The 15,896-nt window shown below is 51.5% G+C and overlaps 4 protein-coding genes across 5 annotated transcripts; 2 read left to right on the top strand and 2 right to left on the bottom strand.

The window, feature by feature from the left end:
• Nucleotides 1-595: 595 nt before the first annotated feature.
• MRPL53 (mitochondrial ribosomal protein L53) lies at nucleotides 596-1,181 on the top strand. The gene is made up of 3 exons (XM_007083469.3): nucleotides 596-725; nucleotides 828-940; nucleotides 1,048-1,181. Exons 1-3 carry the CDS (start codon nucleotides 634-636, stop codon nucleotides 1,179-1,181), a joined length of 339 nt encoding a protein of 112 aa, XP_007083531.1. The 5' UTR covers nucleotides 596-633.
• Nucleotides 1,182-1,371: 190 nt separating this feature from the next.
• On the top strand, nucleotides 1,372-8,447 carry MOGS (mannosyl-oligosaccharide glucosidase). Its single transcript, XM_007083471.2, has 5 exons — nucleotides 1,372-1,457; nucleotides 4,456-5,074; nucleotides 5,263-5,489; nucleotides 5,958-6,154; nucleotides 6,392-8,447. Exons 2-5 carry the CDS (start codon nucleotides 4,732-4,734, stop codon nucleotides 8,133-8,135), a joined length of 2,511 nt encoding a protein of 836 aa, XP_007083533.2. The 5' UTR covers nucleotides 1,372-1,457; nucleotides 4,456-4,731; the 3' UTR covers nucleotides 8,136-8,447.
• A 71-nt stretch (nucleotides 8,448-8,518) lies between these two features.
• Nucleotides 8,519-11,355, bottom strand: WBP1 (WW domain binding protein 1). 2 transcript variants are annotated; one of them, XM_042981787.1, is made up of 5 exons: nucleotides 10,720-11,355; nucleotides 10,292-10,393; nucleotides 9,659-9,761; nucleotides 9,358-9,534; nucleotides 8,519-9,184 (listed from the first exon to the last, which is right to left on the bottom strand). In XM_042981787.1, exons 1-5 carry the CDS (start codon nucleotides 10,786-10,788, stop codon nucleotides 8,730-8,732), a joined length of 906 nt encoding a protein of 301 aa, XP_042837721.1. In that variant the 5' UTR covers nucleotides 10,789-11,355; the 3' UTR covers nucleotides 8,519-8,729. The 2 variants fall into 2 exon arrangements, with proteins under 2 accessions (XP_042837721.1, XP_007083534.1); XM_007083472.3 differs by lacking the exon at nucleotides 10,292-10,393.
• A 95-nt stretch (nucleotides 11,356-11,450) lies between these two features.
• Nucleotides 11,451-14,321, bottom strand: INO80B (INO80 complex subunit B). The gene is made up of 5 exons (XM_007083473.3): nucleotides 14,162-14,321; nucleotides 13,738-13,930; nucleotides 13,403-13,521; nucleotides 13,063-13,232; nucleotides 11,451-12,071 (listed from the first exon to the last, which is right to left on the bottom strand). The coding sequence occupies exons 1-5, from the start codon at nucleotides 14,217-14,219 to the stop codon at nucleotides 11,541-11,543; spliced, it is 1,071 nt and encodes a 356-aa protein (XP_007083535.3). The 5' UTR covers nucleotides 14,220-14,321; the 3' UTR covers nucleotides 11,451-11,540.
• Between the last annotated feature and the right edge of the window lie 1,575 nt (nucleotides 14,322-15,896).

The raw sequence follows: 15,896 nt of genomic DNA, 5'->3' as shown, positions 1-15,896 counted from the left end.
AGCTGTCAGCACGGGGCCTGACGTGGGGCTCGAACTCACGAACTGTGAGATCATGACCTGAGCCAAAGTCAGACGTGCTGACCCACCCAGGGGCCCCTTCTATTTTAAGTCACTGAATATTAGGCTAAAGGTCCTTCACGTTTAAACTTTGTTTACTCAGAGTTCAATGTGTTTGATCTTCAGTTACTTGAGGAGGCTTTACCTCCCTGGTAGCTGTATAATCCCTGCCATGGCAGTGTCCTCACCGAAGGGACTAGCGCTTGACATGGTGTTAACCTAGATCTGGCACAGCAACATACGGAAAGGGAAAGACCGCAAAAGACGACTAGTTATCGCAGCCAGGTGCAAGGCTTTTGCGTTATTTATTGTTTTCGCCGTGGTATAAGAGGACTATTAATGATAGGTATTTACTGATCGCTTACTTTGGGGCCCTCCATACCCTGTATCGAAACCACCTCCCCGCTGGCCTTCCTCCTCTCGGGGTGGGGAGCCCAGGGTCCCAAGCACCCGGAACGCTAGCTCGGCTACTGGAGAATCAGAGACCCGCACCCTGAAGAAGCCGGGGGCAGGGAGGGGAGAGCGCCGGTAACGGACACTTCCGCCCGCACGAGGCCTTCCGGTGCGGAGGTCACCATGGCGGCGTACTTGGCTCGGCTAGGGCTCCGGTCTGTGAAGCAGGTTCGGGTTCAATTCTGCCCCTTCGAGAAGAATGTGGAGTCGACGAGGTACTAGGAAGTGGGGACGGGAAGGGGCGCACCTTCCTCCCGCTGGGGGCCTAGGGGGTCTAGCCCTCTCGGCCGGACGCTCAAGCTGTTTTCCCACCGCAGGACCTTCCTCCAGGCGGTGAGCAGCGAGAAGGTCCGTTCCACCAATCTCAACTGCTCGGTGATTGTGGACGTGAGGCACGACGGCTCCGAGCCCTGCGTGGACGTGCTGTTCGGTGGGCTGGGGTGGGGAGGCGGGCGGAAGGGGCGCCAGGCAGCCCCCGCGTCCTCAGTCCGGAGCTCGCCGCCCTCGCCGTGCCTGACTCGTTTGTTTCTTCCCCAGGAGACGGGCATCGCCTGATTATGCGCGGTACCCACCTCACCGCCCAGGAAATGCTCACAGCCTTCGCCTCCCACATCCAGACTAGGGCTGCGGCGGGGAGCGGGGACAAGCCAGGCGCTGGTACCGGGCGCTGACAGTGCAGAAGAGATCAACAAGCAGATTTTAGCTTGGGATTGTTAGGACACTTACCTAAGAGTTTGAGAGACTTCGTCACTCGAATCACCATCTGGAGGGCCATGGAGCGCCACAAAGAAAAAAATAGCGAGCCCTGTGACTACTGATCCAACCAACGTTTCTGAAACGAGACATGATTGGAGAGGGATCTGCACAAACTTGAATTTATTTCATTTTCTTATCATCACTCCCTGCTTAACCCTTTTGAATATGGCTTTTCCCACCACTCACTCAAGGTACCTCTTGCTCTTATTAGCCAAATCCAGCGCTGTTTTTCCTCGGTCCTCATAGTTCCATCTCAGTAGCATCTGCCACTTTTAATTCACTCCCTTGTGGAAGTTCTCTTCCTCATGGGTTTTTTTTTCTTTCAACCATAAAATTGTACTCTCATCCTTCATTTTCTTCTGTATGTCTGAGCATTTCATCCTGTCATAACTTGAACTCTGGGGTTAAATCCTACATTTCTGTTTGGCTCTAATCTCAACGACTGTGCTATGGTCAGGTTACCTACTACCGATTTCCTCCAAACCCCACCAAACTCTGTGTCCAAAATAGAATTGATAATCTTACATATATGTATACTTGCCTCTCCCCCTGACTTCTCCATTCCTTCATCTGCTTCATCTTCTCAGCCACGTGGGCTGGAAACCGCAGCATTATCTCTGCTTCTGCCCTCTCTCTTTCCCTGCATATCCAGTTAGTAAATTCAAAATATTCTTTTTTAAACAAAAACTTCTGAAATGTTTTCTCCGTTCCCATTCACTTTCCTGTATCATTGTATTCTCCCACCCAATCTCCATTTTTTCTGACCATTTTTGCTGCTGCTTACTTTTATCTTTCAAAGCACATCACTGTTTTTATGTCTCACTACTTGTTTCACACTATGCCCAATGCGTTTTTCATACTGGGTTACCAACTCATTAGTATGGATCATGAAATCGATTTAGAGGGTTAAATCAGCCTTTCAAAAACAAAGTAAAATAGAATAAAAAGTATCAGAGTGCATGGCATGGAGAATGGGAAGTACTCTTTTAAGAAATTTAAGTTTTCAGCATAATCATGAATATATATATAAAACATGAAGTATGTTTATGTGTGCGTATCTGCAGGTACTTGGTTGCAGAATAGAATTGTTTCTTATCACGGGTTGTAGGAAAAGATGGTTGATGGCTACTGGTTTAGAGAACTTCAGAATCCTTAGACAATCAAGGATCTCTAGACACTGGCTGCTGTGTACTTTGCCAAATACATTTTCGATGACTTTGCTATAGCATTACTACACTGCTTCTCTGCTTGAAAGGGTGCTCTTTTCAAGGGCTGTTTTTTTCCCCTCCCCCTTTAAAAAAGAAACTACCAGAAACCAAACCAAAAACCTACCAGGAGGCAGTATGATGTAGTAAAGAGCCAGAATTCCTAAGGTTGAAATCTTAGCTTTGCCCCTAAGTAGTTCTGTGACTGTGAAAAAATTACTTAGTCTCTCAGTGCCTGTTTCCTCATTAGTAAAATTGGGATAGTAGTACCTATCTTCTAGGACTGTTGAGAGGATTAAATGAGTTGCTATTGTAAGTGCCTAAAACATTACCCGGAGCATATGTGTTATCTAAGAGGCCTTATGCTATAGCCAAAAGGATACTGACAGCCTAGATTTGAGTTCCCCAGCTCAGTGGCTAGCTGGCTCTTCTGTCTGGCCAGACTTTACCTCTCTCCTCATCTGTAAAAATGGGCATGGTTCAGACATTGTTGTAAACATAGATTGAATGCTGGCACTGTGAACTTGAGGTTGGGGCTGTTTTTTTCTGTGTCCCCAGCACTTTGCATAGTGCCTGATACATAGTGTGCAATTAACATTTGTCGAGTTTACAAATATTTACCATCTACGGTGTGCAATTAGTACTGTAACTGTGATTAGTACTGGAATACAAAGATGAATAATGAAACCCGGGTATGTAATAAGTGCTACAGTAGACATGTGAATTAGATGCAATGGTAGCAAGGAAGAGAAAGACATGAGTGACCATTAGGTTTGGTCAGAAGGTGATTGTTGAAAGAGCAAAAAGTCTACCAGTGGAGGGTAGGGCCAGATACCATATTATAGCAAAATTGAAAGCGGATATATGTAGCATAAAGTACTAGCTTTATATAATGAGTTTGGATGGGAGGTGTGATAGTAGCTAGAGTAGCATAATGATGTTGAGTAGGGTGTTTTAAAGGATGATAGGGACTTGCACTTTATGAAAATACCTTTCAAAAAGTTTTTTTAGTGTTTGAGAGAGAGACAGAGTGTGAGCAGGGGAGGGTCAGAGAGAGACAGAGACATAGAATCGGAAGCAGGCTCCAAGCTCTGAGCTGTCAGCACAGCATGACGCAGGGCTCAAACCCAGGAACCCTGAGATCATGACCTGAGCAGATGTCAGGAGCTTAACTGACTGAGCTACCCAGGTGCCCCTATGAAAACACCTTTTATGCTAAGGTGCAAATGTTGCCTCCTTCCTACAGCCTTTCCTGACCTGAATATAAGCTATCCTTCTCCTAAACTGCTTCACTTCCTGGTTTGTAGAAAAGCGGGGGAAATGCATTCTCGACATGCATGCACCACCATTCTGGTCCTATTAGGGTTCATCTAGATAAGGAAATCTGGACTGAGTGGATATCTGATTTGTCTAAAGTTACAGGTCGCTTGAAGACTGCTGGAACAGGGCCCTTGGATGCCTCAGTTGGATAAGTGTCCCACTTCGGCTCTGGTCGTGATCTCACAGTTCCAGAGTTCAAGCCCCACATCCAGCTCTGTGCTGACAGCTCAGAGCCTGACACCTGCTTCTGATTCTGTGCTTCCCTCTCTCTCTGCCCCTTTGTCTCTCATGCTCTCGCGCTCTCTCTCTCTCTCTCTCTCTCTCTCAAAAGTAAACAAACATTTAAAAAAAAAAAAAAAAGATTTCACGCTTCTTTTTGGGTCCACTCCAGCACACTCCACTTAAGTTGGAAAGAAGGCATGAGCGTGGGCAAAACGATCCAGTCTGTTTTAGATACACTTCGGCTCTACGCTAGCCACTTCCTGGCTCTGTGGCCGGGGCCAAATTACTTGAATTTTCTAGGCCAGTTTTCATCCACCTGCGTGGGGCGGGTTAGGAGGCGGTTAAATGTCAACCACTCGGGATGGTGTCTCAGGTTGTTAATATATAGTCATTTGAAAAACAAAACAAAAAAAGCCAACGTGAGATTACTTGTATCTACTAGCTGTGAAATCCGCAAGGACGCCAAAGAAACGTTAACCCAGGGTACAGCTAGCCCTAAGCCACGCGGGTGACGGCGGTTCCGGACTTTGAGACTTAATCTGACGTGGCGGGGCGGGACTTCCGGCGGGAGACGGAAACGGAGCGAGAGGCGCGGACCCGCAGGCGCGGGTGACAGGTCTGTGGTCTCCGGGCGCAGCGCGGAAGCCAGGGAAGCAAGGCAGGACCTGGGCTCCATTGCCGCCTCTCCGAGCACTGTGACGCCGACGTCCGTGCCAGGATGGCTCGGGGCGAGCGGCGGCGCCGTGGAACCCCGGCAGAAGGAGCGCGGATAGCTGAAAGGGTGGTTCGGGGCGGCCCCGCACGACGGGGCGGCGCGGCCCGTGGCGCTGTCGGGAGAGCGGCTCTGGGCGTTGTGGTCCTGTCTCTGGCCCTGGGCCTGTCAGGATTCTGGCTGCTGGCGTGGCACCGTGTGCGGCGGGCGGTCACACTGCACTCCGCGCCCTCGGCACTGCCTCCTGACTCTTCCAGCCCCGCCGTGGCCCCGGACCTCTTCTGGGGCACCTACCGCCCTCACGTCTACTTCGGCATGAAGACTCGCAGTCCGAAGCCGCTCCTCACCGGTAACTGGGCCTCGGGGCGGGAGGGCAGGCAGGCGGACTCTTAATCTGGGCGCCCCAGCTTCACGCCAGAACAGTGGGGAGGGATGGTTCAGAAGAGTTATGAGGATGAATGATCGTGAAGTTCTCGGAGACCCAGAGGGACAGGTCCCCTGCTCTCTCTTTGACTTACGTGGCCATTCTACCCCCAGGACTGATGTGGGCGCAGCAAGGCGCCACCGCAGGGACCCCTAAGCTCAGGCACACGTGTGAGCAGGGGGACGGCGTGGGTCCCTATGGCTGGGAGTTCCACGACGGTCTCTCCTTCGGGCGGCAACACATCCAGGATGGGGCCCTAAGACTCACGACTGAGTTCGTCAAGAGGCCTGGGGGTCAGCACGGAGGGGACTGGAGCTGGAGAGTGACTGTAGAGCCTCAGGTCAGGGCCTCAGGACACCCTTCCCCCAGCCCAGACTCCCTCCACCCTTTCTTTGCTGCCAGCAAATTCAGTATGTTGTGAAGGTTAACAGCAGGGGCTCTGAATCTGGCTGCCTGCCTTAAACACTTGCCTGTATAGACCATCTCTATTTACTATCCATAATCTGTGGTTTCTGTGTCTGCAAAATGGAGATACAAATAGCACTTTACTCATAGGATTGTAGGAATAAAAGAAAATGATGTGTAGAGTTCTTAGCATAGTAGGCAACACAAAAACACTGTTTCCCAGAGAACCCTGTGCAAATCTCTATACCTCATCTCACTAGGTACTTAACGCTCATTGACCCTCAACGCTGCAGATATATGTTTACCATGTTGCTCCTGCATGGCGTCCCTTTGAGTAAGGCTGGATTTTCAGGAGAGACTACTAATCTAATGCTATGTTTTTCTGTCCTCCTTGGTCACACAGGCCTCGGATACCTCTGCCCTGCCTTTGGTGTCCCTGTTCTTCTATGTGGTGACAGATGGCAAGGAAGTCCTAGTACCAGAGGTTGGGGCCAAAGGGCAGTTGAAGTTCATCAGTGGACGCTCCGGTGAACTTGGTGACTTCCGCTTTACACTTATGCCACCAACCCATCCAGGGGATACTGCCCCCAAGTATAGCAGGTAACGGGCAAGAGAGTGTGGGGTGATGGTAGGGATGGTATGGTTGCTGACTTAGCCTGATATCTATCTCCCCCATTCTACCTTCTTTCCACCAGTTAGTTCCCTTCTCATCAGACTCCAAGTCCCCTGCATTGCCAAGACCCTCCCATCTTGACTCTCCTGATCACCTCTTATTTCTTTATAATCCCCACCATTTTCTCCTGAGTAATATTTCCAATTTATCTTCTTCCCTTCAAGCTACAATGTCTTCTGGTCCTCCAACCCAGGACTTCCCTTGCTAACAGAGATGGTGAAGAGTCGCCTAAGAAGCTGGTTTCAGTATCGGCCCCCAGGGGCTTCCCCTGAACGCTACCTCGGCTTGCCAGGATCTCTAAAGTGGGAGGACAGAGGCCCAAGTGGGCAAGGACAGGGACAAGGGCAATTCTTGATACAACAGGTGACACTCAAAGTCCCCTTTTCTGTGGAGTTGGTGTTTGAATCGGGCAGTGCCCGGGCAGGAGAAAGACAAGCCCTGGCACAGTTGGCAGGCAGCCTGCTCACCCAGGCCCTGGAGAGCCATGCTGAAGCCTTTAGAGAGCGCTTTGAGAAGACCTTTCAGCTGAAGAAGAAGGGGCTGAGCTCTGAGGAGCAGGTTTTGGGTCAGGCTGCCCTCAGTGGCCTCCTTGGTGGAATTGGCTACTTCTATGGACAGGGTCTGGTGTTGGCAGACATGGGGGTTGAGGGGTCTGAGCAGAAGGTGGACCCAGCTCTCTTTCCACCTGTCCCTCTTTTCACAGCAGTGCCCTCCCGATCATTCTTCCCACGAGGTTTCCTCTGGGATGAGGGCTTTCACCAGCTGGTGATACAGCGGTGGGATCCCCGCCTTACCCGGGAGGCCCTAGGCCACTGGTTGGGGCTGCTCAATGCTGATGGCTGGATTGGACGAGAGCAGGTACTGGGAGATGAAGCCCGAGCCCGGGTGCCCCCAGAATTCCTGGTGCAACGGGCAGCCCATGCCAACCCCCCAACCCTGCTTTTGCCTGTAGCCCACATGCTAGAGGGTGGTGACCCTGCTGACTTTGCCTTCCTCCGCAGGGCCTTCCCCCGTCTGCATGCCTGGTTCTCCTGGCTCTACAAGAGCCAGGCAGGGCCAGTGCCACTATCTTACCGCTGGCGGGGCCGGGACCCTGCTTTGCCAACCCTGTTGAACCCTAAGACACTGCCTTCAGGGCTGGATGACTATCCCCGAGCTTCACACCCCTCAGCCAGTGAGCGGCACCTTGACCTGCGGTGCTGGGTGGCACTGGGTGCCCGTGTGCTGGTGCAGCTGGCAGAACAGCTGGGAGAGGCTGAGGCAGCTGCAGAGCTGGGCCCACTGGCTGCCTCACTGGAGGCAGAGGAGAGCCTGGATGAGCTGCACTGGGCCCCAGAGCTAGGAGTCTTTGCAGACTTTGGGAACCACACAAAAGCAGTGCAGCTGAAGCCTCGGCCCCCCCAGGGGCTGGTGCGGGTAGTGGGCCGGCCCCACCCTCGCTTACAGTATGTGGATGCCTTGGGCTACGTCAGTCTTTTTCCCATGCTGCTGCGGCTGCTGGACCCCAATTCATCCCGCCTTGGGCCCCTGCTGGATGTTCTAGCCGACAGCCGCCATCTCTGGAGCCCCTTTGGTTTGCGCTCCCTCGCAGCCTCCAGCCCCTTTTATGGCCAGCGCAATTCAGAGCATGATCCTCCCTACTGGCGGGGTGCTGTGTGGCTCAATGTTAACTACCTAGCCTTAGGGGCTCTCTACCACTATGGTCATCTGGAGGGTCCCCACCGGGCCCGGGCTGCCAAGCTCCACAGTGAGCTCCGTGCCAATGTGGTAGGCAATGTGTGGCGGCAGTACCAGGCCACAGGTTTCCTTTGGGAGCAGTATAGTGACCGGGATGGGAGGGGTATGGGCTGCCGCCCTTTCCAAGGCTGGACCAGCCTTGTCCTACTGGCCATGGCTGAAGACTACTGAAGGGGGAGGGTGAGAGGGGAGCCAGACCCCCACTCTGGGCTAAAGGGACCAGGTCCCTAGCTTCTGCCCCCAGCCCTCAGATACTAGCGCTTCAAACTTTCCTCAGCTCATCTCAGGTGTCTCCTTACTGTCATCCCACATAGCCCCGGGGTGAATGTGAATTCAGAGTCTATTTTTCTAAATAAATTGGAAAACCATGCCAAACTCCATTGCTTTTGCCAATTTTGCCTCACCAAGAAGTCTTAGCTCAGTCCAGACCTTAGAGCTGCCTGCTTTACTTCAGAGGAGGTTGGGAAATGTGGCTATTACCTGTCCCCTCAAATCCAGTCAGGTCAAGTGTGATGCAGAAGTTCAGCACCAGTCCACCCAAATTCACAAGCAGCTGGTTCACATCTCTTTAATGAGATCAAGGCTTCTGTGTTATGTTTTAGGGGGTAGAGCTAGCACAGTCCCCCAAACACAGCCACTCTCCCCAGGATTCCACCCCTTTCAGGCAGATTCGAGGAGGCAGGGAAAGGCCAAGGAGAACTCAGAGGAATTGGGGCCAGGGCTGTTTCTGGTGGGCAAGTAATCCACCCACCCTCCCCAAACTGATTATGGGATGTCCCCTTCACTGGAAGCTAGTCCCACAGGAGAGACCTGGGGTACAGGATCAAGGGGCAACACACAAGGGTCCTCCAAATCTGGTGGAGTGGCACTAGCCCTAGCTTCCTTGATTGGCTCGCCCTCACTGGAGTCAGGACAAGGGCAGAGCTCAATACCTGAGTCACCAGTCAGGCGGCGATAACGGCAGGATGGGGGCGTGGGGGCGGGGCTCACCCCTGCCCCAGGCTCATCCTCTTGATGAGGGGGGGCACTCTGGTGGGAGGAAACACCTTCCACATTTGTTCCCTCGCAGTGGGTAGGGCAGCTAGAAGCAGAGGAGCAGCAGGTACGTTCACTGGAAGCAGTCAAGGGGCAGCCTGAGGCTGCAGTGTAAGGAGGCGGTGGTGTGCCAGGGCGGTGAACCACATCCTCGTAGGCAGGGGGTTTGAAGGCGCTGAGAAGGCCTGCAGGAAAGAATGGTATGGTCGGTGGGGCAACCAGCAGTGGGGTAGTAGTAGTATCTTTGCTATTAGGTAAAGTGTGCTTTGAAATGTCTGAAAAGGGAATGTGGGGATGATTCAGGGTTCTGGGTTGGGAGGGGCCACTGGTAGTGAGCCCAGAGCCTCAAGCCACTCACGAAGGTCAAGCAGTGAACCGGAAGGGACAGGGCCAGCCCCATGGCATGCCCCATGGTAGGCCAACAAGTTGATCTCACGCTGCCGCTGCTGTTGCTGCAGCCGGAGTTTAGCTCGTCGATGACGGAAGGCGCAACAGCAGCTAAAGAGGATGAGGACAGTCCAGAGCAGCCAGAACCCTGCAAGGGGTGAGGGAGGGTCTTAGATACCTCCCATGCAGAGAAAGGTCCATGAAGACTGGAATTTTGAGGCCCAAGGGCAGGTGGGCAGAAGGACCCGAGAATAGCCCCCTTGGAGACTCACACCAGAGCTCATAGTAGTAGGTGCAGCAACCTGTCTCCCCGCAGCAGTGACCACTCTCACAGAGGTAGGGCTGGTTGTTCACTCCTGGGCACAGCTCTCGAAGCTGGGAGCAAGGAGGCACTTAGAACCAAGGGAGATTCCAGCCCCAGACACTGTCCACCCCCACCCCGCTGCATGCACGGACACAGTCCCACCCTGTGAACCAAGCTGAGCTCAGAGAGACCTATGGGGAGGGGAAGAGTGATGGAGAGAGGAGTGTTCAAACGTCAGAAGGGCTGTCGACGTGAAGGCATTTGGAATAGCAAGTATCTATCTACAGAACTAAATGCACAGTGTGGACATACAAAGAGGCAGATTTCAGTTCTGCATATAGGAGACCTCTCACACTCAGGCTGGCTCCCCAGGGTGTTTTCTGTTAACAGAATGTCTGGGCAGAAGCCAGAGGGCAGTCTGAGCCATCTCAAAGTCTCAGACAATAGGTAAGGGGTTTAAGGTAATTTCCAATGTTAAGATGCTTTCATTATCCTCCCGGGGCCTGCCTCCCCACCCCCAAGCTGGGTCTTTCCACCCTTGGGTCTCAGGCTTCCTAGGGTATAGGAAGGGCCATATGAGACCCAGAGCAATGCTCCCAACCAGATGGGACTGCTGTGGACGATAAACGATGGCATCCAGGGCGTGAGTCTGGGTTCCAGCTCTTCTCCAAATTGGTCCCTCAAGAGAAGACGCTGCCCGACTCTGTTGTGACAACAGGCACACAGAAAAACATCACAAATAACTGTTCCAAGACAGAGGGAGCTTCCCTGGGCCTCACTATGCCTCTGGTCACTGGAGAGCCACTGCAAGCTTCCACTGCAGCCATGGGATGGGGTCTAAGAAGCTGCAGGCAAAGTCAACTGCATCTACGTTACAAAGTTTAGACAAAGAGTAGAAGGGACATATTTAGGAACTTCACAGTACCTTTGGCTACGTGAGTTCCTCCCCAACCCCACAAAAGGAAGGGACAAGGAAAGGGAAAAGAAATAAATGGCTGTCGTGATAGGCTTTTGGAGCAGTTGGGATACCTGCTGTTGCGGCACCCGAAGTGCCCCCCAGGCTTCCTCGCTGCCGTTCCCGCTGCTGGCCTGAGCCATGCCTCCACCTACAGCCCCCTGTAGACCACAGCCTCCTCTATTGCCAGGCGCCCCGCCCCTGCCACCTCTGCCATGGTCCCTGACCGGCCCATCTTCTCTGCCGCCACCATCACTCCGCGGCCGGAGCTTCCATCCGGGGAGAGCGCTGCCAACTAGAACCCAGATTGCTCGGTCCTACCAATCAGCAACGCCCGCCGGCGGGCGAGCCAATAGCAACGGACCAGAGGTTTCTCCCAGTGACCAATCTACAGCAGTGCCTCTGCCACTCTCCCAGACAACAAGAGCTTACACAGACAAAGAGTGGGGTAAGGTTCGACCCACGGCCCTGACTGACAGCGACAATAGCCAATATGGACAACAGAACGGGCTCTGCGTTATCAACCAATGAACGGCCGTCCAGAAAAGCAAAGTTTATGCTGATTGGCTTGAGCGCTATTTTCGGGATGACGCCGAAGGCCCCGACCAAGCCAGGTAACTCTGATGGAAGAGGCGGAGGAGGGGAGGGGGGGGTCCCAAAAGTCCGCCCAAGTTTGGGGGGCCGATCGGTCAGTCTTCTTTAGGCCTAGTGATCGTTTCCCGGGGCTTGATGCAAGCTCCCGTGAGGGCATCGTGTGTGCGGGGAATTGACCTGCCCATACCCCATTCCCCCAATTCTGTACAAGTTGAGGCACCGGATGAAATTTAATAGGGTGGGGAAAATAATGAAAATGGGGGCAGGGGAGAGGGCGCAGAGTCCGGGTTAAGTAAGGACCTTAAGTAGCCAAAAGGGGAGATCCGGGGCCCTCGGGCCCTCCAAGCCGCATCTGCAGGTTGATACGGTAGCACTGAAGGCTGCAGAGCGCCTGGCCCGTGCGGGAGCAGGCGTAACGGCGCGGGTGCGGGCAGCCCGGGACAGAGCATCGAGGAGGAGGGCCAGATGGGGATGGCCGCTGAGACACTGGCGCGGGGGCGGGAACGCCGGGTGGGAAGGAAAGGGTGGAACCCTGTGCCCCGCTGCTGTAGCGCACCATGGGGGCTGGGGCCACGGCCCGCCCGCCCCGCCGCTCGCCCCTCGCTGCCCCTCGGCCTCCCCGTCCGCTGGGCGCCGCAGTCTTAGTGAGGCGCTCAATAGTCTGGTTCTTGTGCTCCTCCGCCCGCCGAGCCGCCTGCAGCCGTCTCTTCCTCGCCCTCTCCTCGCGCTTCAGCAGCATCTCCTCGGTGAGTGCCGGGGCAGGGCAGCCCCCAGCCACGGGCAGTGGCAGCATCGGAGAAGGCTGACTCCGCGCCTTCTGGAGCAGAGCTCGCTGGGGAGAGACAGACCGAGGGGTGTCAGAGAGAGGAGTTCTGAACAAACGAAGGAAGGGGACAGCAGGGTCTTTGAGGAGTGCTGGACTTGAGAGAAGAAGTGGAATGAGCACCTCTCCAGGTGCCTTTTAGTACTGCCTCCTCCCAGATCCCAGACTTTCGTCTTTCGACCCTTGACTCTCAAGAAGAAAAGCATTAGTAGTATTTCCTGCCTGGCCCCAAACTTTATTTACCACCTCTCCAGGGTGTTTTTGTTTTGTTTTGTTTTGTTGCTGTTTTAAATCTTTTCATCGCAGTGGAGAGCATCAATTGGATAACTGCTCAAGCCCAAAACTCAGGGTTACCCTTGACTCCTTTGCTACCCCTTCCCTGACTCCTAACAGGTGTCTATTTCCAAAATAGATCCAGAATCTATCTGATTTTCTCCTTCTCCACAATTTCGCCTTGGTTCAAGCCACCACCCCATCTTTCACCTGATTCCTACAGCTTCCTGGCAGATGTTGCTTCTACTCCTTACCTCCACGAAGAAGCCAAAGTAATCTACCAAAATATAAATCAAATGTATCACTTTCCTGCAAACAATACTTTCATGGCTTAGTCACACTTATTTTTCTCCTTGACCAGTACTAGGCATGTTCCACTCTCAGGGTCTTTGCACCTGCTGGTCTCTGCCTGAAAAGCTCCCCTGGTATTGGAAATGTAATTTCTTCAGAGAGGTCTTCCCTGACTACACTATCTAACATTTCTTTTCCACCACTTTCTATTTCATCACCCTATCTTTGTTATAAACCGTGCTCTTCAAAATTATTTATTTACTTACCCCTCTCCCCCCAACACACACACACACGCACACACACGAATACCACTCCATGAGAACAGAAACCTTTTCTTTTTTTCACCATCGATATCCCCACTGCCTAGTAACATTCTTGGGACATGAGAAATTCTCAATATATGTTTAGCAAGTGAATAAAGAATGAACTGACTTACCTGTCGAGCAGTGAGCAGCCTTTCGTTGATCTCCTTCTTGAGATCTCCATTGTCATCCAGCTCTCCCTTTTCCAGGGCATCCAGCCACCTCTGTTCCTCCTCTTCCTCTTGACCCCCTAAGCCCCCCGACAGGTCCCGAAGTGGGGAGGGGGATAGATTACTGTCTTCATCTGGAAAGCAAAGTTGGAAAGCTAAAAGTAAAATTGTTCAGATGGGGAACCCTAATTTAGCCAAGTTAATACTGGGACACTCAAAATTCTCACCATCCTCAGAACCAACCCTCCTCCTTTAATCAGGTATAATGAGAAACCCAGTTTTCCCACCTCCAGATCCTTCTCACCCAGCCAGGCACGGTACTGCTCAAGGGGGACTCCTTCCATAGGTTCCTCTTCATTGTCCACAACCATAAGGGGAGAGGGTGATCGAGGACCTTCAGGTATCACAGTGAAAGTAGGAACACTGCAGAAAAGCAACCACTGTGTAAGCTGAGCAGTTGTCTCCTCCTGCTTGGTAGCTTTTTCCAGTCCTCCCCTGCACCCTCTTGGGTTCTCGCTACCTTAACCTCAGCCGTGAAATCAGTGTCCATTCTCTTCTATTGGAAAGCCCAGAGAGCTTCTTCTACCTCTGCTTGCTCCTAAAGTTCCTCAAGTAAAACCTTGGCTTTCTTGGCCTCACCTCTTGGTGCCCAGGACCTGCCCACCCAGCTTGATTTTGAGTTTAAGCTGGGGCTTGGCAGGTGACGGCTGCGTCGGCCCAGCCTCCTCTTCCTGATGGTGTTTCTTCTTGTGTTTTTTCTTGTGCTTCTTGTGCTTTTTCTTGTGCACTCCATGGCCGTGGGCACCCGCCAGACTCAATTCCAGTGCTTCCCCTGCGTAAGGAAAGCCTGTCAACAGTGGGCCACAACAGCCGGGCAGGGAAAGCCTTGAAGAACCCAATACCCCCGAAGGGGCCCACTCTGCCGCGGTACACGCTGTTACCATAACAACACCTCCGCCTTTCTCCTTCCCACCTGTGGCTAAGTACCCCGAAGGCTCAGAAGAGCAAAAAAAGGGACTCCTTTTCTGAGAACGCCTAACTTGCTTTACCGACCCGCGCCTACCCGGTTCAGGGGCTTCCATAGCCCCAGAGGTGCTCCCGCGCCGCCACAGCTTGCTCATAGGGTCCTGCAAGGAAAGGGGACTGGAAAAGATAGGAACACATGCTTAATTGCCTTTTCCGCCCCGCGGAAGAACTGACTCCCGCAAAATAACAAGCTACTTCCGGTGCGTAACAACCATGCTTGTGCGGGGCACGCTCGGAGGCTAAAATCCTCCCTGAGAAACAATGAAACGTCTAACGAAAGTTCCGGACCTCTGAGGCTGGGACAGCTTAAAAGGGCACGGCTTTGCCTTCGCTTCGCCTCCTCACACTCGGTTCCAGAACTCAGGGCGGGCGATGCAATTATTATTGTACCTAAACGTGGAAAGCGCGTACGCTGGACCAAATTCGGGGCTTAGGCTATGAGGATACAAAGATGAACATGAACAATTTCCCCTGCTTTTGAGGAGCTCACAGCGCACTGGAGGAATACGTAAGAAACTATACTGCCGGTAAATGGCAGAAGTATTTAATAGGACAGGTACCCTAGGAACAGAGCAAACTGTATTTAAGCCTACATTCTCATCAGTAGAGAAATGATGAATGAATTATGGTGCACCTATACAATCTGGAACACTTTATTGCCAACAAAAGTTAAGAGTGATAAGTAACTGATAACATTGACATGGAATTTAGATCCTAATGGGTAATAGCACTGGAGACGATCTAAGTGTCCCTCTAACGAAACACCAAAGTAATTTGGTGTATGGACTTGGCACATCCATACAATGGACAGCTATGCTGCTATTCAAAGGAATGAGGCCTCCGAATGCTCCCAAGAAACTAGTGACATCAATTCTGATAGGTGACTAAGAGGAACAAGGGTGAAGGGAGACTTATTTTTCAAAATATACACTTTTGTGCCTTTTTAACTTTGTATAAAATATGTGTCTATTTTACCTAATAAAAAAAGAAGAACATGGGGTGCCTGGCTGGCTCAGTCGGTTAAGCGACAGACTTCAGCTAACTAAGGTCATGATTGTATGGTTCATGAGTTTGAGCCTCATATCAGGCTCTCTGCTGTCAGTGCAGAGTCTGCTTCAGATCCTCTGTCTCCCTCTCTCTGCCCCTTCCTCCCCCCTCTCAAAAATAAGTAAACATTAATTTTTTTAAATAAAAAATAGTTTTTAAAAAGAACAACAAAGTAGATCTGTATGTGCTGATATATGAAATAAGAAAGGTGAGTTTCAATATGATGTGATTGCATTTAAAAACTGTAATATGCTTTTATATACATAGAAAAAAAATGAGGAATGCATACTACACCTTAATTGTGGTTATCTTTAGAAGTTGGGGTTGGGGAACTTCTACTACCTAGATCTGTGATGAATTTTCTTACAGCCAGTACATATCATATTTATAAATAGAAAAATGTACCACCTATATACAAATGTTTAAGTATGTACAAGATGTGTGTCTGAACTGGATAGCACCAGGGAACAAAGAAAGAACTGATTCAAGAGACATTTCAGTGACAAAATTAAAAGGAATCAATGAAATTATATATGAGAATTCAGGAAGAAGTCAATGTATAATGATTAAGATTAACAGAATGGACTTTGGAGTCAGACTATCCTATTATAAAAAAAATAGTTCCACTATTTATTAGCTGTATAATCTTGAACTAAAAAGTTATTTAAGCTTTCTGAACCCTAGATTTCAGCTTTGTAAGATGGAATGAAGTAGGATTTACTTTA

The sequence above is a fragment of the Panthera tigris genome, chromosome A3, assembly GCF_018350195.1.
Source record: "Panthera tigris isolate Pti1 chromosome A3, P.tigris_Pti1_mat1.1, whole genome shotgun sequence".
Taxonomy (NCBI): Eukaryota; Metazoa; Chordata; class Mammalia; order Carnivora; family Felidae; genus Panthera; species Panthera tigris.
Note: the sequence above shows the minus strand (reverse complement) of the source record. Positions and strands in the feature narration are given on the sequence as shown.

Coding starts and splice junctions, on each gene's coding strand:
- MOGS (XM_007083471.2), top strand. CDS start 4,732: ATGGCTCGGGGCGAGCGGCGGCGCCGTGGAACCCCGGCAGAAGGAGCG. Junction 5,075..5,262: donor TCCGAAGCCGCTCCTCACCG/GTAACTGGGCCT, acceptor TTCTACCCCCAG/GACTGATGTGGGCGCAGCAA. Junction 5,490..5,957: donor GAGTGACTGTAGAGCCTCAG/GTCAGGGCCTCA, acceptor TTGGTCACACAG/GCCTCGGATACCTCTGCCCT.
- WBP1 (XM_042981787.1), bottom strand. CDS start 10,788: ATGGCTCAGGCCAGCAGCGGGAACGGCAGCGAGGAAGCCTGGGGGGCA. Junction 9,762..10,291: donor GTCCACAGCAGTCCCATCTG/GTTGGGAGCATT, acceptor CCTTGCTCCCAG/CTTCGAGAGCTGTGCCCAGG. Junction 9,535..9,658: donor CTACTACTATGAGCTCTGGT/GTGAGTCTCCAA, acceptor CACCCCTTGCAG/GGTTCTGGCTGCTCTGGACT.
- MRPL53 (XM_007083469.3), top strand. CDS start 634: ATGGCGGCGTACTTGGCTCGGCTAGGGCTCCGGTCTGTGAAGCAGGTT. Junction 726..827: donor AAGAATGTGGAGTCGACGAG/GTACTAGGAAGT, acceptor TTCCCACCGCAG/GACCTTCCTCCAGGCGGTGA. Junction 941..1,047: donor CTGCGTGGACGTGCTGTTCG/GTGGGCTGGGGT, acceptor TTTCTTCCCCAG/GAGACGGGCATCGCCTGATT.
- INO80B (XM_007083473.3), bottom strand. CDS start 14,219: ATGAGCAAGCTGTGGCGGCGCGGGAGCACCTCTGGGGCTATGGAAGCC. Junction 13,233..13,402: donor GCAGTACCGTGCCTGGCTGG/GTGAGAAGGATC, acceptor TTTGCTTTCCAG/ATGAAGACAGTAATCTATCC. Junction 12,072..13,062: donor GGCTGCTCACTGCTCGACAG/GTAAGTCAGTTC, acceptor GTCTCTCCCCAG/CGAGCTCTGCTCCAGAAGGC.